This window comes from Diachasma alloeum, unplaced genomic scaffold (genome assembly GCF_001412515.2).
Source record: "Diachasma alloeum isolate Michigan unplaced genomic scaffold, Dall2.0 Dall_scaffold_00313, whole genome shotgun sequence".
NCBI lineage: Eukaryota > Metazoa > Arthropoda > Insecta > Hymenoptera > Braconidae > Diachasma > Diachasma alloeum.
Window position 1 is genome coordinate 13429 of NW_021680452.1, and position 25264 is coordinate 38692.

The 25264-nt window shown below is 35.7% G+C and overlaps 1 protein-coding gene across 1 annotated transcript in view; it reads right to left on the reverse strand.

Moving 5' to 3' along the window:
• Positions 1-2225: 2225 nt before the first annotated feature.
• LOC107039966 (protein kibra) overlaps positions 2226-25264 on the reverse strand; it is a 119953-nt gene continuing 96914 nt past the window's right edge. Inside the window, exons 5-11 of the mRNA XM_015259846.1 lie at positions 17812-17920; positions 15314-15473; positions 11489-12976; positions 10085-10171; positions 7843-8032; positions 5589-6739; positions 2226-4707 (exon numbers count right to left, since the gene is read on the reverse strand). Coding sequence (XP_015115332.1) covers positions 4362-4707; positions 5589-6739; positions 7843-8032; positions 10085-10171; positions 11489-12976; positions 15314-15473; positions 17812-17920 — 3531 coding nt within the window. The 3' untranslated portion in view covers positions 2226-4361. The remainder of the gene's footprint in view (positions 4708-5588; positions 6740-7842; positions 8033-10084; positions 10172-11488; positions 12977-15313; positions 15474-17811; positions 17921-25264) is intronic.

Below are 25264 nucleotides of genomic sequence, written 5' to 3' on the forward strand. Positions count from 1 at the left end.
AAAATTGTCATTAGAAGTGGCCAGCAGGAATGATTTCAAGATATTTCTATACGAGTGATTCTTTGCCATGTGAGCCATGGCACCTATTTTCGTCATAGTTTCAAATTTATTTCATTTTTTCCCCGGTAATTATCCTACATTCAAGGGCTTTTTGTGATTTTTTTCACATTTTTAGCGCTGTTATTAGCTTAGATATGAGAAATGTGAGCAATTTTTCCATTTTTGCTTCCGAATGGAAGCTTTGTATTCGTCAAAGTTTAATATTCCATTCTCATCTTCTTCGTAATCATTGTCGTCAGTAATTTTGAAGTAATTATTGGATCAAATTAATCCAGGAGGGTTATTGTGCCATGTAAAAAGTACGACGTGCACGCAGTTTTGTATATATAGCTAAACAGCCAAGTTCTATAACGTGTTGGATCCGGTGCAGCCCCCTATTGTGTTGAATAAAACATTCTGGAAAAAACGGCAAACAAAATTTCGCATAAGTTAGAAAGAATCGTTTTTGATGCATAATTCTTGGACTACTGTATCATCTATGATACAAATTTCTTTTATCTTATTATTACCACGATGATCTTGTTCAGTCCAGCTATTTAGTCCAGTTATTGAATGCGAAATTTGAAGATCATAGTTCTTTTTCAGCTTTTTCAGCTGTGTGATTTTTTGTGTTATATCGACCCAGTATGATCTAAAAAGCCCGAAAATGCAATTTTTAGATCTCGTCCATATGTGTGTGTGTATGTGTGTACGTATCTAACAAAGTTTTGCTTGGTTTTGCTCCAATTGTTCGCTAATGAATGGATGGAATTGGATCTTTTTTTCAAATGTAGGTATTGTTGAGCCCTATCAATCCCCGTTAATTAAAATTTAATTCATCGATTAGTTTTTGTCATTTTCAAATTTTTTCGAAAATTGGTTGCCCCACGGATAAGTAAAAAAGAACAATTCTGAATTGATTGAATGATGGCTTAAAAAATTTGTTTGGCTGTGATTTTGACAGCAATGATCGTTATTTTGATTTATCTGAAAATTTTCAAAAATTTTGTATTTTTTGAAAATCAGAATTTCGGGGATATTTTTGTGTATCATGCTTCGAATGAGTTCAATCATAACTTAAAATGTTTGTTTTAATGCCATTAAATCGAAGTTAAAAGATGATAAGTGAGCTTTATGATGGTTTCTTCAAATATGTGATGTTTCAAATTCATTCATGTATGTATAAATACTATTTTTCTATTAACATTTTATCGAAAGGCTGAAGGGAGAGATAGAATCGTGAAAAAGATAATCGGTTGTATACAAGAAAGGGATAATAAGAATAATCATGATGATAACTTTCAACTATGTAGAAAATCTGACAAAATTAGTTAAAAAGAAGTCATTCAATTTAATAAAATGAAATTAACCATGAATAATTAATTGTTTATTTAATTTTATTAAATTTAATAAGATTTCCTTTACATGATAGAAGGAAATGATGTGCAAAATAACCATTCGGAAGCCAATTGCTAATTTATTAGCAAAAATAACTATACTATATGCAATACAAGAGCAATTTCCCACTTGTTTTAATGTAATATCATGAGCAGCCAAAAAAAAATTTCTCAAAATATTCTTATGGATGGTAGAAAATCAAAAATTTTGACGTGCCATCAATCAAAATCGGATGGATAAAACTGGAGTTATTAAAAAAAAAAAAAAAAAGACAAAATCATATCTCCGAAATGGGCTGTTGAAAAAATCTGAAAAATATGGAGATAGTTTTTCTAGTCCCCCAATTGTAGAAAAAATCGACATCAATTTCCAAGCGGGTAAGGATCAGCCGTTGACTCATTTGACATGGAATACCTCATATAGGAGTTTCATCATTTTTCATCCATCAAAGGTTATTGAATCTCAATATATTGAGCCCTCGCCAGGCTTGGTAACAGAAGGATCCCGTACTCTCAACCACCTTAATGTTCGATCGTCTCTTTCGATCCCGTTATTATTTTATTTTTGTTTTAGTTCACGGACGTGTTCTGCTACTTTTATATATTTTTATTTAATTATTTCGACCCAATTTTTCCAATAAATATTTTATTTAATTATGTAAGTGTCTTCATTTACCACTATATTGAGCCCTCGCCGGGCTTGGTAACAGAAAGTTACCAAGTCCCATACGTGAGGGTTGGAAAGGAATAGAATTGTGACTCGTCACAAAACAAAACAAAAAATTGAAATAATTTTTCATCAATTATTTATATACGAATCATTTTTACAAAGCATTCATTGTAAACATTAATAATACATGGGTATTGTTCTCTACTCCATCATCATACTCTCTAGTTGTTCAGTGTTTAAATTTTTAAAAATCGTCTGTTCGTCATTTCGTACGCAGTATTTATAATGGGTTAATTATCAATCGATCATCTCCAGTTACTCTCGTGTATCTAAAAAATAACTCTGTTTTACAACGTTATATGTATACATATATATATCTAATATATATAGTGAAAATTTAGAGTAATATTTATTACTTTGTAACGCAATCGTTCGATGCATATGTACAATATTATGTACAAAATTCAATTCTTTTATTTAAAATAACATTCTCAATGTTCCCTCCATTTATTTTCGCTAGATTCAACATTTAATTTATGTGATAAAAACCTAGTGCTCCTCCCTTCTGATTATCCCCTTTCATTTGACTCACGAACGATGTAAGACTTCCGTTGAACTGCGGAAGTCTTAATCATCTTTGAAAAAAAAATTCTGCACGTAATCATTTCTCCCATTTTTTTCAATTTCTTGTCTCTCGTTTTCCTTCTTAGCTTTAATACCGGTACGAGGGTAATTCGTTCATTAGTGCCTTGCGTGTCTAGATCAACTAGTTTATAACATTTTTGAAAAGGAAAAAATGAGAAATGAGATGAATTGAATTCTCTTCACACCTCGCAATCTTTTTTTTACATTCCATTCTTTTGAGTGAAATTTGGTTCAGAGAACATTGTTTAATGGAGAATTGCATGGACTAAAAAAAGATCTTGGAATTTTGATTTTGAAATTTTTACGAAATAATCTGTCAATCTTTTTTTGTAGATGAGTCAATCACAGAATTTCATAGAATTTCTTTTACAATTATTGGGTTCAAAGAAAAAATTCCACGATTCCATTTTTTAAGTTCATAAAATTCTTTACAAATTTTTTATTTTTATTTTTGTGAACCTCTTCGTTACGTTAAGATATTTACGAGAAAGTTGCATTCCTCCATTTTTTTTTCATGAGTATTTTCAACATAACTTTTTCGTACAATCAGTTCCGCGGGAGGTCTACCATTTGATACAATTTATGAGACAAAAATAGAGTTGAAGAAAAATAATGGACAGCAGGGAATTATTTTCCCCCTCAATCTGGAGATATTAAGACTACGCATTTACCGAGATTATAAACCCTCAATTATTCAAAAAGCCATTAATTCAACTCTGCAGTTAAACCAGGGACTGATGTCATTAATTTATCAGAATGTCGGGAGTCTTATGCAGACGTGATGTTCATAAACATTATGTCATCAATCACTATTTGAATTAACGATTTTTTCTTCCTTTATCTTTCATTCGTTTCGAGTTTTTTTTTTTCATTTTTCTTTTAAGGCACTTATTAAATTACACAGCGCAGGAAAATCACGTGGCTCAGTATGGACAGAATTGTAGGCACTCGTTAATTTTTCTTCTTAAGGATGTTTATTAATTTTTAGGAAATCAAATTTTAACGGAACGAAATGAACGTTTTATCTTATATATGGACTCTCATGAGACTCATTTTTCAATTAATAATTCACCTATTGGAAGACTTCAAAAATGAAAATAAAAATGGATGAAAATGTGAAAAAATATAGTGAGATATTTAGAAACTTTAATTAAAACTTTCAGTTGATTAAAAATTTAATCAACATTTGAAGAACATAAAATTTTCTCTGTTTGCAGGTTGGAAAAAACAGAAATTTTCTGAATGCGTACAGTTCCCGAGAAACATCCTTAACAAAAAAATTTTCTTGTCTTATAAATTCATTGTAAAATTTCTTTTCCAATTCTTTAAATTTATTGAAGGGGATTCGGATATCTAAGGCACAGGATTTCTACTTTTTTTCCATTTTTATCATCTTTTCTCTTTGTTTTTAGGCGCAGTCCAGCTGCTCGGTGGGTGACGTACCCCATTCCTCAATAAAAATCATCGATGAAAAATAGGAAACAAATTGGAGTGAAGATTCGAATACATGAATTCACGAGTTAAATAGTTCTATCGCACATTCGTTTGGAATTAAATAATTTATGTATTTACAGTGATTTTTTTTTGTTTTTTTCTTTTCTTCATTCGTTTTAAACTTCAACACCAAGCACTCTGTCAACTACGTACTCGTACCTCTTCGGCTCGCCATTTGTTTCCTCACTTTTATCATCAGTTATCTCCCGGATTGATTTATTCATGTCAGTACCATTCGTTGTAACTTGAACACTTGTACTGGTTTTAGACGATTCTCTAGTGTCAATTCGCGCACTTATTATCGTTGAATTTATTGCTGATGTTTGGGTGATTGAACGAGAGGTGTGGCCAGTGCAGGGCTCTGATGAGTGACGTTTGTGGTGAATCTGGATGGATTCCTGCTCGTCTGGGGGAAGAACTGGGACGTTGAGGTTCACTCGAGTGAAGAATGCCATTTTTTCTCTGAAAGGAGAATTCAAAAGGTTAATTTTGACAAATTCTACATTTTCAACTGATTAAAAAAGATGAATAATAAAGATGAAACAGGTTTTCTCATGCATAGATCTGGGGGTTCAGTTATTTCATGAGTAAACGTTGAGTGATTTCTGCTGCATATGAAAAAAATTGCTACAAGGAAGATTTCTCACGGTTTTTTAAATTGTTGGCGAAATTTTCCGCACAATTGAATGGAAATTTTTATCCACTGACAGTTCCACTGAAATTTCAAGGAATTTCGTTATTGAAAGTTGAGTTCATTCATTTATTTGTTATTGAAAAGGAATATTTTTATGAAAAAGTGAACGGAAACTGTACATTTCAGTTCAACTGATCCAAGCAATTTAGCATTGAATATCCTTTTTTTTTTTTATTGGAAATCCAAATAATTTGAGGAGATTTTTCGTGTTCCTGCTACTAAACTATTTGAAATTCCATTGAATTTTCAATAAAATTCTAAATTTCATGATTATTCCTCTTAAGTCGAATTCAATGTCTCTTTCTTGAAATTAAGTATTAAAATTCCCATAAAATTCTAATTTGTTTGAGTTGAAAAATTGTAAGGTTTAGATACTTTCAATAAACAAAAATTGAGAATGTCAAAAAAAAAATTTTCGTTGCTACAGAACATCTTCATGAAATACTATTTGACATTTCTTTTCGTAAATCCATTCGCATCTGAAATGTTTGAATACTTAATGAAATTAACATTCAAATTTCTGTGAAACACTAGTCTCGATTTTTCTAACATTCATCAATTTTTTAAAATTCTAAATTGGATATTTTTTATCACCTGAAGAAATTAAAATTTTAAAGAAAGATATCCAGTACCAGGAAACTAAACTTACTTAAAAGATATAATATCAGGTTTCCCCTTCCCCGCCTTAGTTTTCCTCAGTTTATAAATCTCCTTGGAAGTCTTCTTCAGCATTTTCTCCACCTTCTTATCCTCCACACTCTTCCCATTCTTCCCGCTCTCAGCCTGGGCCATGAGTCTCTGGAACTTGTGGTCCTCCAACAGCCACCCAGCAAGATCGGCATCCCCCTTCTCCCTGGCAGTCTCCAGCCTCTGCTTGAGGTCCCTCAACCTGTTCAGCTCATCATGAAGATTATTCAACCTCGCATGTTGTGCCTGAAGATCGAGCTCCAGATCCAGGGAAGTTCTGGCAGTCTGGGGTAGATGAGTCGACTTCTTGGAGACTGTCTTGCAACTCAGAGCTGACGAGGGTCTCCGCCAACGTAACGACCTCCTCTCCACAGAATTCCGTTGGAAAGGTCCACCACGACGATACAGAGGCATCGAACTGTCGCTGTCGCTCCTATTCAACCGACAGATGTAATGATTTCTGCTGACTGCAGCGCTCGGTGAGAATGTCTGACTCCTCTTGATGAAGATTGAGTTCTTATCGTCATGAACAGCACCAGGAACTACCCCAGCTGCCGACAATTTCCTCTGCTTACCCTGCTCGGGAATGAAGATGCATTCAGTGTTGGTCTCCTTGTCCAGTGTCTTGGTGGTCTCCTCAAGCTCTTCCTCCTCCTCCTCCTCTTCCTCCTCCTCTTCATGTTCTAGTACGTCCTCCAGGACATTGTCCTCCATCATGAACTCCACGAGAATGCCCTCTTCATCGCTGTCCTCACTCCCACTGTCGGTGTCTCGTTCCTCGTCCTCCTCTTCGGGACTCCCTAGGCAATTCTCAAGCTCCTCCAGGCGAAGGGAGACAGTAGTTTGGAGCTCCTCGCAGCCCTGGTTACGGGTCAGAGTGGAGGTCTGCGAGCTGATGATGGTGCTCTCGTCGCTACTCTCCTCTTTGGTGTTTTGGGACTGGGTACTTCGGTAGACCGAGATGTCGGATTCCTGCTTGTCGTGACGATGCTTCGAGGAGGAAGACGGGGTCTCTGGGGTTGATGGCTGCATGAAACGGAAGGAGAGGATATTGTACCATTTTACTGAGGGAGACTCGGGACTGAAATCTGCAAGTGAGACTTGGGCTGAACCCTGGAAATGGTAAAAAGAGAGAACAACATTAGATTTTTAGAATTTGAAAGTCTGTTTTGCGGATTTTGTTACCAAGAGTTTAAATAAGATGAGATATGGATTATGCTGAGAAAATGGTCTTGAAAATAACTTTGCAATCACTTTGGTAGCGAACCGGCAGGACGATTTAAGGCCCAGGTGGATTATCTTACGAACGTGATCTAGGTTCTTTTTTTTTAATGTTGATAATCTGAAATAATCACCAATTGCTATTCAGTTTTACATAGCCCTGGAGTCTCCAAAAATTATGATTGTATAATCAAAAAAACGTTGAAAAAACCGAAATATTTTCAAAGATCGTTTTTGAATAATTTTGGGAAATAACCGCAATAGGGAGGAAATTACAAATTAATAATTTGATGTATCTAATGGCTGTTAGGTCGTCACAGTAGTCAATGGCTGTCTGATCGTTATTTACCATGATAAATTATCCATGCAATATTTTCTCTCTATCGGACTTATTTCTTAATCTTTATTAAAAACGTTCTTTGAAAATGTTCAGTTTTTTTCTACTTTTTTTTATCATACAACCATAATTTTTAGGGACTCCTGCGTGATGTAAAATCCAATGGCAATTGTGATATATTTTACGTTATGAAGATGGAAAAACAATCAAGATAACGTTCGAAAGATAATCCACCCGGGCCTTCAATTATTTGTTTATAAACAACGAATATTTAAAAAAAATAATAATTCAGTGAAAAATGTAATTTTAATGACGCTGAATATTAATGATTTCCTTCAAATTCTTCTCACGCAATTTAATTGACAAATTTGATGATTGAAAATGGTTGAATCTATAGTGTGGTCTGTGACCAAACTGTGAAAGATATTTGGCTCATATTTTCATTTCAATGCAAATTAATGTCCAAGAGTAACAATTATAGAATCATTTCGTTAATGACTAGTTTTATAACAAATGAAATTTCCTCATTTGTTATGAAACCATGGCTCATTCTCGAGATAAATTCAAAATAAACAAACAATTCCCATTTAACTTATTTGTCGACTCCCGAATTAGTGAATTAAACTAAAAATGAGCAGTTTAATGAACCTATTCTTACCAAGCACTCCTCAGATTCCCCACTGGTACACCAAACATTGACCTGTAGTGTTTTCGTGTACAATTTATTGAGTGGAACAGAAATTGGAAAGCTCTCCCCAAACGTTGGTTTCCGCAAATCCGTCACAGCTTTAGTGCAGCACATGTGATTGATCGGTGGTTGCATGGGCAGTAGAGCGGCCTTGATATACCTGTACACGCAAAACGTAAAACATTAGTCTGGCATGTCACAAGGGCTCTAGAGTCCATTGAATAATCATGAGCAGTGGCAGAAGTTCGATAAAAGGAGCTCAATATCAGCAGAATTAATATCACTCCTTTTGGGAGCATTGTGGATGATAAATGTACTCTGGCCTTTCTCCATCTCATATTTATGATTTCCCCCCTTCCCCATTATGAAGAGAGGGAGGGGTGCCATACAATGATCGAGGCAACGAAAATTCTTTGGTACGCGCCACTCGACCAACGGAATTGGCGATAATCGTTGCATAACGGCGTTTTAACGCAGGCACACGGTAGCCTGGTCATTGATCCAGAGGAGTTGCCTTGTGTGCCTCTCGTTGGTTTTAATACCTCAAGATACCTTACACTTGCTTTGGTATCTCCACCAATATACCCATCTCTTCTCCTTCTACTTCCATCCCCTCCACTACGACCACGAGATTTTTCAAGTGAAAAACATTATTCCTGCACGCTTGCCAGTCAAAAGGATTTCATAATTGCATTCTAATCTCTCGGGAGATCTCGTTGGAACGAGTGGGGGAAAATTGAGTTACGCGCTTTGTGAAAGTGATGTTTTGGGAGGTAATATTTTTGGAGTTTTGAAAATTTTTAGTCGTCATGCCAAGGGGGAGAGAGGGGCGGGTGTGGAGGCTGATGTCATGAGCAGGATCAGACAGATGCGTGGGTTTGAGGAATTTCGATTTTGTGAGGGGGGGAGTTTCTTTTCAGGGGAGCGGCTTCATGGTTTGTTCAGAGGTGAGGAATTAGGTGGGAGGTACATGAAGATCGGACATTTTTGGAAGTAGTGGGTCAAGCAGAGATTGGCAGGGGATATTATTTATAGAGAATTATGGGGTCTCTTGATGATCGGTTCCGCAAGTTTATGTACTAGTTGGCTAATGACTCTGACCCTAGTGTATTCAGAGATAAAATTTTCTTGTTTTAACGAATTTCGAATATGAAACTGATTTTTTAATATGAATACAAAATATGGAAAATTCTACATTTGTCGGAAAATATGGAGAAGTCGTTTTCTATAAGTGCAGAAAATTGTTATAAAAATTTATTTGACATTTTTTTATTTCTTCTATTTTTTGTATATTGGGATGCTTGATAAACTTTCATGTTTCATCACTCTTAATTGAAAAGTTATCTGTCTATTGGCCGCAATTTTTGGCCTGTTAATCAATCTTTCAAAGTAAAATTGAATAATTTGTATCTCATGAAAAGTCAATAGAAAAATCTCTTTTTGTAAGCTCAAAATTTTATATAAAAACGATCTTATGAATTTTTCGAATATATATCTTCGTAATATTTTTGGAATGCTGGGTTCAGAGAAAAATGTCGAACGACTTTCTGAAGCCGTCGAATTTTCTATAAAAATTATCTTCTCATGAATTTCTCTAAACCTCCTCATTCTCAATATCTTTCGTCTCCCAAAAATATTATAAAGAGCATTTCGATCATATCTGAAACTATTTAGAAACGAATATCTTAAGAATCTTTTCCAAACCCTAAAATTTTCTATAAAACAGGTTTGTAGGTATTTTTCTACTAAATCGCTTCCCTCAAAAGATATTTCTAGAATAATATCTGAATGTGAATATGTGATATGTGAATTTTCACCATACCATTCGTTTCAACACTTCAACGTAGAAATGATTGTGGCAATTTTTATGGGAATCATTTCCTAGAAGCAATTATGCAATACGTCTGAATGTCGTTAAATACCCGATCGAAAGTCACTGGGAAAGAAAACACAAAACCTCATATTTAAAAAACATGGTCAACAGTGACCGTGATGCAAGGTTTCTTTCACTCGTTCGCTAGGCCAGAACGTGGTGGCTATTTTAGATCTGGCGCGCTTGACCGGTGCTGGGAATGCGGTGAAGAAAGAAGTGCATTTTGAGCAAGACGAATAGGGACCTCATTTACCTGTTTTCTGTTTTTCTAATGCTCCCCTTAAATACTCTGACATGTAATCTTTCGAAATTGTTTTCAAGTAGAAAAATTCAACTCACACTCGAGTGTTGTCGGGTATGAAGAGAGCAGCCAGATTTCGCGCTCTTTCTATGCCGATATGGAGAAGTCCGTCACTCACTGAATACCTAAATAACAGAAATGAAGTAACTAGTTAGAAAAAAAAACATTCCACATAGCTTTAATAACAATTAAGCAATGACGTGATGAAACGAGATGAGTCAATCAGAAAATATCTGGCGATCCTATGGAGTTAGTAACGTCCTTATTTGTAAATACAATTGAGAGCTACGAATAAGATTCCGATGTAAAATTCTCCACAACTGTCAGAAAATTACTCTTTAAATTGCAAATAAAAACAATTGAAATTTTTAACAAGACTAAATTTACATGAAATTTATCTCCATTTTCTTACTGAAAAATTAAGTAACTTCTTTGAATATTCAATGAAATTCTAATTTCTAGGTCCATACGACAATGAAAATGATTGAAAATAATAAAAATTCAGGCAATTATTTTACGGAATTATCAATTGATTGAAAATTCAGTTGAATTTAATATTCAATTTTCATAATGAATTCTAAAATTCAAGCTGTCCTTGAAATATCAATGATTAATGGGAACTTTCATGAATAATGTGATTTTAAATTGAATTAAACCCCACCACATTGAGAATTCAATTGCAATTTTTACTGAAAATCAAACAAATTTCTAACAGTGTTCCAACAGTTCTCTTTACATTTGAAGATTCTCTTCGAAAATTTAAAGTCAAATAAATTTGTCAACCAGGTCAGATTGTGAAGCAAATTAAGGGGAGACTACTATGAGTTTTAAAGTCGTGGGCGATTGACATAAGATTTCTCATACATTGAAGATCGATTTAATGTCTAAAAATGAATAATTAGTATTAAAAAAATTGACTGTTTATTGTTCGTTGGCCCCACAGACGCTTAAAATGTTAAAAATAGCCCAGGGCCTCCAACTTTTTAGGTACAGAGGAATTTTTTTTTCAAATTTTTTGAAAAGAAGTGTGCAATAACAATTACGAGTTATTTTTTTTTAATTCGACTTCTAATTTCTTTTTTTTATTCAAATAAAAAATAATACCATTTACGTAAAATGGCGCAAAAAATATTTCTCAAAAAATTGAGAATATATTTGGAATATTTCGAGAATAATTTTTTTGCCTATTTTACAGGAATGGCGAAAATGCTGATATTAAACAAAATGAAATTAGTTATGTAGGAGTCGAATTTCAAAAAAACAATTTTTTTGCACTAATTATTCATTTTTAGACATATATAATCTATCTTCAATGCATGAGAAATCTCCTAGTAGTCTCCTCTTAAAATACCTATACAGACATTTTCGAAACTTGAATGGCACGTTTCCCTCCACAGAACCGGTTATCACCAAATATATCTGTACAACTAAAAAATTCTCACCTCAGTTTAATTTGCACTTGAGCAGTCTCCAGATTCATCTCCCCAAACGAAGTACTATCCACACTCTGCATCCCAGACAGTCTCCGCCTGTTGGAAGCCTCGAAAACCCCAGAATCCCCAGCAACACTCTCATCAGAAACAGCAGCAGAAACGGACCTGGTGTTGGTCCCAGAGCTGCTGGCCCTGGACCTGCTGCCAATAGGCGGTGGAGTCTCACTAATAGGCGACAAGGGAGGTTCCTGAGGAAGCGACAACGCCGGCCTCCCCAGGCCACTCCCCTGCGACATGTTTCCACTCTGCATTTCCAAGGGCGGTTGAGGGCTGAACTTGAGCTTCTCAGTGCTGGCAGTTATTTGTTCCTGAATGGCTTGCTGGCTCAATCTCAACTCGGCGAGTTTATCTTCGAGCTGACACCTGTCTAAATGTGAAGTGGCAGGACCCAAGAGCCTCTGCTGCTGTCTCCTCTGGAGTTCCACTTGCTCATAAGCAGGAGGCGGACCCATCGGAGCATTTTCGTAGAGAGGAGACACTGGAGGGCTGACAGAAGACAGGCTAGACCTGGGAGAGAGACTTGGCTGTGATCTTCCAGGGGATGGGGTCCCCATACTCCCTAGATTCTGCTCAGAGCCTCGGAGCAACCGATCGACTCTCCTGTGAAGGTCCACCATGTCCACTGGTCGCTCTTGCTGAACCGTCCCGAGACATTGAGGCCCTCCGTAGATGTCAGTGAAGCTCAAGCCTGAGCTCAAGCTTCCCTTGCTGCTCGTCGTGCTCAAACTTCCGAGGCTCGAACTGCTGCTCACTGAGAGGGTACTGGCACTCAGTGTCTTCAACTGGCCCTCCAACATCGCCATAGATCTCAAAGCATCTCGCAACTGTTGCAGCAGGAGCTGCTTCTCCTCGTGCAATCTCACTCTGTCTGTTATCGTCTTGTTTGAAAGCTCTAATGCATTGTTCAAGTCTTGCTCCAATCTTCTGATCTCACACTGGATCTTCTTCATGTCTTGGTGGGTCCTTGTTCTCGGGGTAATGCTCCTCAGCTCGCGCAGAAGTTGCTCCTTCTCTTGGAAGAGGAGAAGCTTGTCCTTGTCGCTTTCTGTTTGCCCTGGGGTGACTTTCTCCTCGAGGTCTGCTAATTGCTGTTGAATGGCTTGAATTCTTTTTCGAGCCTCGTCGTATTGTAATCTCATCCTCGCCATTTCGGCGAGGCGTGTGCCTATTGGGACTAGCTCCCCGGATAAGTCGGTTTGCGAGGCTGTGCTGAGCTTCTCTTGGGGAAGACTCAGGGTACTCGCGTCGGGACTTCCCTCGCAGAGCTGTAGCCTTGTGAGCTCGTCTTTTAGTTGGGCTAGAGATTGCATCAGTTCGGCTTTTTCCTTTTCCCCGGAGGAGAGGGACTTTTGAATGTTACGGAGCTCTGTCATTATCGCCTGGGCTTCCGTTATGTTGTAACAACCACCGTGATGGGCGTTTAGTTTTTGCTCCACACTGGAAAAGTGATTGGGGATTAATTGATTGATTGGTTGGGGTTGGGGGGGAGATGAGAACGGAAATCTCCATAAGTTGATCCATAAGTAGGAGATAACCGAACTATACTTCAGAAACTGAAGTGGGTTCAGAGAAAAATATCAAGAGACCTTTCTTTTAGAAATTTTCTACAGAAAAGGTCTTTTGGAGTTTTTTCTCAGTATCTCTCGTCATTGAACAATTATCAAATTAAGTGCTGAGCTAAATCAGAGGATTTTCTAAGGATTCTTTCAGAAATATCTCGAAGACTAACGGGGTTTGGAGAAAATGTTAGAAGATCTTTTCTGTTGTTGATGAAATTTTCTATAAGAAATATTCTGATGATCTTTTTGTCACACCGGTCATTACTAAGATAATTACACAATTAAGAAATGAGTAATGAGATAAGTCGAAGGATTTCCTAGACGTCATTTCGAAAAGATGTCGGAAACAAGCGGGTTGACGGAAGAATGTCAGATCGTTTTTGTAGCTCACGATATTTTCTACAAAAAAGGTCTTCTAGTGATTTCTCTCAGTGTCAATAATTATTAAATTTAGTTTTGAGATAAGTCTGAGATGAGAGGATTTCCTAAGGACTATTTCAGAGATATCTCGAAAACTAACGGGGTTTGGGGAAAATGTCAAAAAATCTTTTTTGTTGTTGATGTAATTTTCTACAAGAAATATTCTGATGCTTTTTTTGTCACACTACTCACCACTGAGATAATTACACAATTAAGAAATGAGTAATGAGATAAGTCGAAGGATTTCCTAGACGTCATTTAGAAAAAATGTCGGAAGTAAGCGAGTTGAGGGAAGAATGCCAGATCTTTTTTGTAGCTCATGATATTTTCTACAGAACAGGTCTTCTCATTAGATCTCCTAACACTACTAATTACCGAGATGATTAAATGATTATCAAATGGGGGGAGAAATGACCAGAGAATTGTTTCACTGATTATTTCAAAAGGAAAAACAAGGGACCGTTTCTGTCTTTGATAAGATGGTTCTGAAAAAGGTCCATTGATAATTCAGGAATGAGTGATAAGATTAGTTGAAAAATTCCTGATGGGTTGCTTTCATTAGATCTTGATATTCAACAGGCTCAGGCAAAAATTTCTGAGAATATTTTTTGTGGCTAATGGAATTCCCTACAAATACACAGAACAAAGAAGTTTCTAGTTCCCAGAAGCAAATTACTGATTTTAAAAGAGTCATGAAAATAAGAAAAAGATTACGTCATTTCAGCAAGAAAATTCCCAAAAGTCAGTACCAAAAACCTACTTATTTCAAGTAAGAAAAGTTTTCAAATAAAGAACTGTCGCGTTCTTAGGTAAAAAAGCTTTGTCTCTTCCTGTAGTAATTGAGCAATAATTCAACATTAATTGAGTCAAGGTGTCAGATGATATTCGATAACGAAGGATGTTTAATATAAGATTTATGTTAGAGTAGAAGAAATCATCATTTCAAAAACCCAAAAGTTCTGAATTCCAAAAGCATGTTTGCCTTAAAATAAGCCAAAATTTGCCTTCCTTGAGTACAATTATACTAGAAAAGCTATAGAGAATTAATTCTTATCTGTTATTTTGTAGGGGTAATTCAGTAGCGAAGCGGTAAAACGATTTAAGTCGACAGAGCTCTTATCTGAGTTTTCAAAGAATAGAATCTTCAAATCTAAGGGAGATAGCGAAATTTTCATAATAACCTTTTTTGTAGAGCGAATCGAGAGGTATAGAAAATGTTGCAACCAGAATTTTGCTATCTGCTTTAGTTTCCGAGATATTCATTGAAAACTGATTAAAAGTCAAAATCAACTTGGACCGTTTTACCGCTTCCTTACTGAATTCTTTCAAAAGAAATGAAAATTTCACTTGTTTCCGGGATTTTTGGTCACTTGATGATCACTGTTGCGGTGCAACAGATTTTTGAAATGGAGAGATTTTTTACTGAAAACTAGAAACTTCTTTCTCTGTAGAAGATCATTTGATGATTTCTCCTCATACCTTTCATGTCCGAGATAACTGAAGAGTTACCAAATGAGCAGTGAGATGGCTTGGAAAATTCTGCGCATCTCACAAGTTACTTTAGTCATACCTCGGAAACTAGCGTAAGCAAAAATAGCGAGATACCTTCTTAATAGTCCCTGAAATTTTCTACGAAGAAAGGCCTCTTGGTGAGTTTGTTAGCAATCTCCCCCCATATATGTTGTGAAATACTATGTGAGGAAGGTTCAAACTTGTTGAGTGTTATCGTCATTTCATAATGACCTCGGTGTTTTAGGATTCTAGAAAAGGAAAGAGGAATGAAATATGAATTTACCTCGCTAGGGTGTCGACTCCTCGTTGAGTGCAATTCATCTCAGCCCGTATCTGCTCCAGTTCCCTCTTGAGTCTCGATACTCGGTCCCTCGCCAATGCCACATCAGACTTGAGAAGATCCGGGTCGTACTTGGTACTGAGTGAGCTAGAGCTCGAGCACACTAGAATTTTCAGAAACAAATTCATTATCATTTCGTGTTAAATCACAACCAATCAACTCCGCGAATTGAATCGAGAGACTTCTAGTGGATTATTAATGCATATTGAGACGCGTGACAGGATTGATGGACAGCCACCGATTAAGACACCGACTCTCGATGGATTTGTACAATCGAGCCACTCTAATTTTGTCAGTGGATTGATCATGGAGATTATTCACATCGTAGTGAAATGCCACTAATGTTGAGGCCAAGTCAAATACACAATCTTTATTAATGAGGTGATTATCTGGGGAATGAACCGTTCGATGAAGAAATGTCGTGATATCGTTGCTGCGGAGAATTCTCTTGGAGATGGAAAGGTCTCTGAATTTTTTGTTTACCCATTCAGTTCACAGATAATCGCATAATTAATGAAGTTCTTCTGTCGTATCCAATTTGACTTCTTTATTAATTTGTCAACTACTTAGGAAGTGATAAACTCTGTCAAAAATATTACAATCTTTGAATTTCAGGGAAACAATAAATTGCTTCCCAGCTATTTATCTATCCCTTGATGAATAATCATTTTCGATTCAACTCGACTTGACTCATCCCACTGATTAGTCGCCTATTTAGGGCATGATAAATATCATCAAGAATGTCAGGAGACCTCTCTTCAATCTTTTCTTCAAGATTGCTCATTATCGAGATAGTCCCAAATAATTAAAATGGGAGAAAAACTAACTCATTTTGCTCGGGTAAAAAAAGATCCCTTGTAATTCCGGTTCAGTCGCTGAATTGATAAAGTTTCTTGATTCAACTCCACTTATTTAATTAATTTAGTAATTATCTGAAGACAAGTGGGGAATTGCTCTTGTATGGTATATTGCTCTTGTTGCTAATAAATTAGCAATATACTTCCGAATGGTTATTTTGAACATCATTTCTTTCTATCACGTGTAATTCATTTTTTATTTCATTTTGTTAAATTGAATAAGACTTTCTTTTACCTAATTTTGTCAGGTTTTAACTTAGGTGAATGTTATCAGCATTATTATTCTTATTATCCGTTTTCTTCTATGCAACCGATAATCTTTTTTACAGTTCTATCTCTCCCCTCAGCCCTTCAATAAAATGTTAATAGAAAAATTTTATTTACACACACTTGAATGAATTTGAAACATTACATTTGAAGAAACCATCAGAAAGCTCACATTCAAGAAAATTCATGAAAAATTCGAAATTTTCAGCAATCATCATAAAAATCAAATCAACTAATATAGCTGTCGTAATCATCTTGTACCTTCGACTTAATGGCATTAAAACAAACATTTTAAGCTATGATTGAATTCATTTGAAGCATGATATTCAAGGATATCTCCGGAATTTTTATTTTCAAAGAATACAAAATTTTTGAAAATTTTCGAATAAATCGAGATAAGCTATCGTCTGCATCTTCGAACTCAGTCAAAGGGCCATCGAAACAAATTTTTTAAGCCGTCATTCAATCAATTCAGAACATTTAGTTATCGTGGGACAAGCAATTTTTGAAAACATTCAAAAATAAAAAAAAAATCGATGAGTTAAATTTTAATTAATGGCGGTCGATAGAGCTCAACAATACCTATATTTGAAAAAAAAATCAATTCCATTCATTCATTAGCGAACAATCGAAGAAAAACGTTATCACACATATACATACATGCACACAAACGCACGAACACGATCTAAAAATTGCATTTTCGGACCTTTTGGACAGGGATGGCCATCAATATTAATTTCTTCAATATTAAAAGGTTTTTTTGGCTTATATAAATCAAGATTTAAACATAATAATAGAAATTTAAAAATACTACAATAATTGATAACCTAAATTTCCAATTGATGATGAATTAAATAATTCAAAATATGGAACTATAAATTTTTCTATCAAGTAGATAATACTTAATTCCTTGTGACGGATTTCCGATTATTCAAATAATCGTCAATCTTCCTACCTCGATTACTGATTGATGAATAATTCAAAATTTGACTATTTAAAATGATGATTATTTCAATAATTAAAATTTAAAAGTGATATTAACTAAGTAATAACTTAATAATTTAAGAGTAATTATAATGGATATGGCTACTCCTATTTTTGGATCATAATGGGTCGATATGACACAAAAAATCCAAAACTTGAATTTGAACGATTGCAATGCTTCCATTCGGAAGCAAAAAGATTTTGTAATAATTTACTTCAACATCATTCATCGTCCAACTATTCTTAAAATCACCAAAATCAATCATTTAAACTCGTTGTTTCCACTACTTCCCCCTCACTTAACAATCAATTAATTAAAAAAATTTTGCTTACAACTCGTGCGCGATGCTCCAAGGGTAGTGAGTGCATTATTGAGATGATCATACTCATCTTGAGCCAGACACAGCCTCTGCTGTTTCACGTCATAAATCTCCTTCTTCGCCTGAAACACATTAAGAAGACAATCCATCAGTCCATTGTCCACCCTCCAATCTCATCATCTTAAATCAGTGACATAAAATCTTAAAAAAAATTCTTTGACAATCTTTCAAATCGTATCGACCGAAAAAATAAACGAGGCAGGATGATCCGGTGGAAGTCGACGGTGCGAAAGTCAGCTTATTGAACCGGCGAATCATGCATGACATAAATAGCACGTTGAAATCTTCGCCTCCCCCCTTCCCCTCGCCCAATTTATTTTCTTTTTGATACAACCTCAAGCTGCTCAGTGATGCATGCATTGCAGAGGCGTCGAATTCCTTGGCGATAAAACGCCTTCGAATTCATGATGTCGCGTGTCCATCGCTCGGATTACCAGAAGGATTTATATTCAAATCAATGTCATATTTAGATTTAAATCGTCGAATTGAATTGAGTTCTATATGACGATTCTGTACGATGAAATAATGAGAATGAGAATAAAAAATATTCACTTGTTGTTGGAATTGATGATTTTTTTGACATCAACACGGAGAAAAAAAGGCTTCTATTTTCGAGAATAAATTACTGATTTTGGAAAACTTATGGTTCACGAGAGCATTATACTGAGAATGAGAAACTGGTTCCCTAATTTCAGAAGAAAAATACCGAAAATTTTGTAAAAAAAAAAATTAGTTCGAGTGAGGAAAGTTCGTAAGTCAAGGACCGTTGAGTTCTTCAATTAAGAAACTTTGTGTTCTTCAACTAAGAATATTCCAAAGGGAGAAAATTCTGGCATAACTGGATATTGATTGAATATCAATTTCGTATTAATTGAGTCGAGGTGTCGGGTAATATACTTTAAATACCAAAGGATTTAGAAACATAAGTAGATTGATTTCAGAAAATGAAAAACCATAAACTCAAGAAAGAGAATGTTCATAATTTGAGACCCCAAAAATCGTGAGTTCCAGAACTAAAATGCCCTGAAAATAAGACAAGATGTGCCTCAATCTAAGCACAGTTCAGTAGTGAAGCGATAAAGCGGTTCAAGTCAATTTTGTCGAAGGATTGGTTTTCGATGAATATTTCGGAATTTAAGGAATACAAAAAGGTTTATGACGAAATTTTCGGTATCTCTCTTAAATTCGAAGATATTCTTTAAAAACTCTATACAATTTCAGTAAAAGTTATTGCAAAGTGGAATTTTGTTCCTGATTTTTAGCAGAAATTTCCGTAAAATAATCTAAAATACCGTTCACTTCCAGCATTTTTTGCTTGCTAGATTTTAGTACCAGAAATTTACAAAATTTCGAAATTTTTACTGAAAACTAAACACTTTTTAACTCTGAAGATTTATGGGATTTATATGGATCCTCATCATTTTGAAATGAATGAATTGATGAAACCTAATAACTCATTTTTTGCATCTGGGTGAATATGAAAATATTTTTATAACAAGTAATTGCAGAGAAAAACCCCAAAAGGTATTTCCTATTATGAATATTTTCAAATTAATATTTCCAGAGATGAATGCATAACTAGAAATTATGTAAATTTGAATTTTTATCACTTCACAACCCAACTATTATCATGAAAGATTCGTGTTCTGTTTATTTGTTTCACATTATTTAATTATTTCCCCAGAATAAATTTACCATAAATGAATATTCAACAAATACAAAGCAGATTGCTACACGTTGCTATTAATCTCGTTATAAATAATAGATTGTATCGAGTTGATATGCAACACAACGTGTGTGTTTTATAATGGGCCTTCTTGCATACCACGATGAAACGTTCATTAATGTATTCCGGTGTGATCTAGAAAGGAACGAGTTCGATATCAGTCCATGGGTGTCAGAAAAATAATATTGAATACTGTTTTACAGCGAGAAAAAAAATCAACGTGCGTGGGCTGGAGGTGGGTTTTTCACTGCCTCGTTTTATTAGCAAATCACACGTGCCAAGAATTATTCAGATTATTTGGATCCCTTTCAAAATATCTATCACTTTTGAACACTTAAATTCCGATTGAATTAGACCATTAAAAGAAAATAAATTGTAGAATGCAGTAACTGAAAGGTCAGCCCATTAACATGCTTAGGAAAAACGTGGGATACAAACAAGCGGATAGATAATTAAATATCGAAGAGAAGTATTGAAAACACATTATGATGACTACTTTTAATTTTCAATGAAACTGTCGTCCAATGTTTCAATTTACGTCATAAGGATAAAAATTTCCACTCCAGTAAATGTTGCCGATAAAAAAAAAATTATCGGACTTTTTCGTCAATTTATGATTCACCAGGGAGTTGCGGATTCCTCCGTGAATATTTTCGAAAGGAAGTGGTTCAAACAAAAAAAATTGTGATAAGTGTCTTGTAGTAAATTTCCTGGGGCATAGAAAAGATCTTATCACGTGTTTTTTTAACCCACTATTTTCAGAGATTTTTTCAAAATAATGTGCACGACATTTTCGATTCGTTTCCGGTTCTTCAGCTGTTCTGTGTCGGGTTAACATTGAAGAGAATTACAGAAAACTCTTTGGGTTATATCTTTTAATTTGCGATGCGACTTTCACTAAATGTTGATGAGACGAAAACTCACACTGAGAGAAAAATATCGTGGTTTCTACGGAATAATCCTATTGGAAGCATGTTCTTTTACATCAAAATAGAATTTCATTGTTTTAACGTTGTAATTCTCAATTTCGAGAGTGCACTGAGAGAAAAATGACAGTGTTCTCAAATAAGTCCTATGCGTGCCAAGAAATCGATTTTTTGAAAATTATAAAAAAAAAGATTTTTTCTGCCAAACATGCAGGGAGTGCACAGAGATGAAAAATTATTGTCGCAAAAATATATTTAGTAATTCAAACAAAACTGCATTCTCTGTACACGCAAGAAATGTTATTTCCAGGGAACCTATTCTCGATATACGGCCCATAAGGCATACCACGAGTCGCATGCGACCTATTGAAATCGAACGCACGATTTCAACTCGAGAATAGACTCCCAGCACTACTCCTTCGTTATTCGATACTGCCATCCGTATTTTGCTCCCGAAAAATGTTCGTTTTATGCGAAAAAAGTGATACGAGTTTTTCTTTTCTGCTATCTAATAATCACGGACAAGAAATGAATTCATGAATGAAACAATAATAATTATATGATAGCAAGCTTGTAACTTAGGGACGAAATATTTCTTGATGAATTTTCCTCTATATGAGATATTTTCATCCTGAAAAGGCACCATTTCGTGTGAATTATCCGTCCCTTGAGCCAAATATGTCGTTGTTGTCGAAAGCAGAACAATTATTCATGTTTGAGACTTTCAAATTCGAACCAAACAAATTCTTTTTTGGCAATTTTCAACTAGCGATTTTGTTGGCACAAACAAGGCTTGTTTGAGAATGTTTTTCTCTCAGCGTGGATTTCTTACAGAGCGTGTATAACGGAATATTCCTTCGAAAATGAGGCATTATTTCATTCTAAATATGTTACTAAATTCGATTCCATTGATATCGTCTATAATAAAGTTTCAAATTACGGAACGTGATGCATTCAAACAACTATTGAAATTCGATGAAATATTCAGGAAATACACAGGAATATATGATCGAATAGTTGATTCGTCAGAATCAATTATTGAAGGGTACAGTTTAATCATGCAATCGTCTAAAGGTGATGATATATTCCGGTATCGTCAATGGATTGTTTCATCGGCACTATTGACACTGCGCGATTGAGTCAAAAAATAATTCGTCTGTTTTACTACATTTTTCTCTCAGTGCATGATTTTTCGTAAATTTATAATCCACCAATGGAGTACAGAGTCCTTCGTCAATATTTCCGAAAGGGGTTTCGTTGTTAAAAATTTTCGTCTGAATTTTCCGTGTCACATTCCGGAAATTTTTATCGTGTTCAAGTTCCATTGAAATTTCAGGAAAACCTGACATTGAAAAACCAAATATTCCATTGATTTTCGGTTCAAATGATCTGGAAATCAGTAAAATAAATGAAAGTCAGTTCGATTCTTCTGTGAAAATTCAGTGAAAAATTGAAAATTCATGTAATTTTGTTTCTGAATATTCATGTTGCACTGGAAATTCAATCAAGTGGTGAAATTTCCATCGCGCTCCCACTGAAAACGCATGAATTTCCCTGAATTCTACTTAAAACTTGAAATTTCAATGTCACTCTCATGAGATTTACTATAACATCGTCAATGAAACTTCAAAAAATTGCCAACAGCATAGGGAACATCGAGACAACTATTCTGCAGCAAGCAGTCCAAAGTAGCTCACATCACCAGTTTCATAATTTCCCAAATATTTCCGAAAAAATCTACCCCAAGTGTTCTATAAATCCCCTGTTATCCCCCACTCCCATTGAATGAAGAAATCCAAAATTCTCGGAGGGAAAAACCATCGACGAAACCATCAATCACATCTTTCAACGCTCCATCAAGCCACGATCACCTTGAAAACCACAGACACAATACAACCAACCCACACATCCACGGTTCACGAATCCCATCCACATCTTTAACTCGCCATGACCAAATGAGCCAAAACCACACAAATCCTTCACTATCCCCTCAACCTCTCCCCAAATCACCACAAATGATCACAAATTCTCCCCAAAAACCTCATCAACTACATTAACGCTTACATATTCACAATAGTAGTACGCAGTAGCGTCACTGTCATCCCTCCTGTAACACTGCTCCCAGTAGAACCTCTGTATTTGCTCATCATTCTCGTAATCATTATGATAGCACATTCTCATCCGATACTGTGACACTATATTCTCGTAAATCTGCTCCTCCTGCTGGCGCTTCTGCACATGCCTCTGCTGCTCCTGACTCTTCTGCTCTCTCTGAGCATCCCTCTGCACATGCCTCCGTCCCTCATACTGCTGATACTGCTGATACTGCTGATACTGCTGATACTGCTCTCTGTACTGATACAACTGATGATAATTCCTCAAGTACTGCTGATTCTGCTGGATCTGCTGAATCTGTTGTCTCTGATACTGGGAGTACTGCGGTGGCTGATGATGATGATAATACCTCAACTGTCTCTTACTGTCCCCATACACTTGATTATTGTAATCGTCAACGTAACTACGGTACTGCTGGGCTGGTACAAGTACACATAGCGTGTACTGACGGTCCATAACTTCCGTTAAATCGAAAATAATTCCTCACATCAAGTGTAGATAACGTTAAAACGCGGGATGAAAAATAACTGCTTGAGGCCGAGCACAAAAGGCCCGGAATCACCTCATCTTGACGAAGGCCTCCTCCAGACTGGCCGGTTACAAGCCCCGAAATTCCAATCCCCACCTCCAACTTGAGACTCAATTTTTAAGGGATCCCCCTTTTTTTTCCTCCGTCCTTATTTTTCAGTTTCTCCTTTTTCTTCTTATTATCTTTTTCTCCTCTTTCCTTGATTCTTTTTTACTTTCTTGTGCTTTTTTTTACGTTTTAATAAATATATATACATATATATATATATATATATATATATATATATATATATACATATATATAAATACTGTGGGCTTGAGTTTGCCGCGGACTCTCCTACTCCCTGTTTGCTTCAACGGAGAAGGCTCCTTCTCCTTTTGCCTTCTACTCCACCTCCTGTGCGACTCACCTTCTTCCCTCGTCCTTACCATCGCCTCGTTCGCCTCGGCTCTCTGCTCCTCTCCCCTCTCTCTATGCTTTTCTCCCGCTTGACCGTACAGCATCCTACTCTTGGCATGTTTGGATCAGTTGTTTGTCCTTGTTCGCTCGGGATGAGGCTGCGAGGGGCAGCCGAGGTTTGTACGGTATATGTTGGGGCCGTGGGCCCTTGTACCCCTCCCTCTCTCTTTTGCACTTGGGGCAGAACGGTGTGGAGAGAAGGCGAGAGGGAGATGGGCCCAGGACCGTAACGACGCCAGTGTTACTCTGTCTTTATTCAACTTGGACCGACTTTTTCATCGCTCGATGAACGTGGATAATGCGCGAGCATAGGTTAGTGGTTTGCAGGGATGCTCCTTCATGTTAGTTAACTCCCACGTATGAAGTAACTGCATTCCAATTTATATTTCATTGTTTACCGGGGGGGTTTCAGGGATTCAAGGGTTCAATGTTGAAAATTTTCGTCTGCATTTTCCGCGCCAAATTCCGGACATTTTTAGCGCTTTCAAGTTCCACTGAAATTTCAGGAAATCTTGGCATTGAAAAGTCAAATATTCCAGTGATTTTCTGTTCGAATGATCTGGAAATCAATAAATTACTTGAGTTTTCAGTTAAATTATTCTGTGAAAATTCAGAAAATTCAGGGAAGAATTGTAAATTCATGCCATTTTGCTTCTGAATATTCATGTTCCACTAACAATTCAATCAAGTTGTGAAATTGCCATCTCACTCCCACTGAAAACTCATGAATTTCTGTGAATTCTACTTAAAATTTCAAATTTCATAACTATTTTTTCCCTAAATCCGATTCAATGTTACTCTCATGAGAAATTTTATGGACAATTGACTACTAATTTTCAGGACAGTGACGCTGAATGCGATTTAGGGGAAGAAAATCATAAAATTTTAGGTTTCACTGAAAATTCAGTAAAATTCTAGAACTTCAAGCAGCATAAAGACGAGAATTCCTTAATTCATTTGAGTTTCCAATCTAATATGAATATTCCATGCCAAATTACATTGAATTTTCAGTGAAATCTGAAATTTTATGATTTTTCCCCCCTAAATCGCATTCAGTGTCACTACACTGTTAACAATTTTCGTCTGAATTTTCCGTGTCAAATTCCGGAAATTTTTATCGTGTCCAAGTTCCACTGAAATTTCAGGAAATCTTGTCATTAAAAAATCAAATATTCCATTGATTTTCTGTTCAAATGATCTGGAAATCAATAAAATACTTGATTTTTCAGTTCAATTATTCTGTGAAAATTCCGAAAAATCAGGTAAAAAATTGAGAATTCATGTCATTTTGTTTCTGAACATTCATCTTTCACTGAAAATTCAATCAAGTTGTGAAATTTCATAACCATTTTTTCCCTAAATCCGATTCGATGTCACTCTACTGAGATTTACTATAATATCTTTCATGAAATTTCAAAAAAATTTTATCAGTATTTCCTGAAAATTCAAAAATATATTTACCGGAATTTTCTGGTTTCCTATTCATTTTCAAGGAAAAATGGAACTGAAATTTGCAGTTCTCTTTGACTTTTCCACGGAATTCTGAATTTTTAATGACGAAATTCCTTGAAATTTCAGTGGTAATTAAACTCGACAAAAATTTCCAAAAAGTGTACCGGAAATTTCAGACAAAAATTTTCAACAGGGTTTA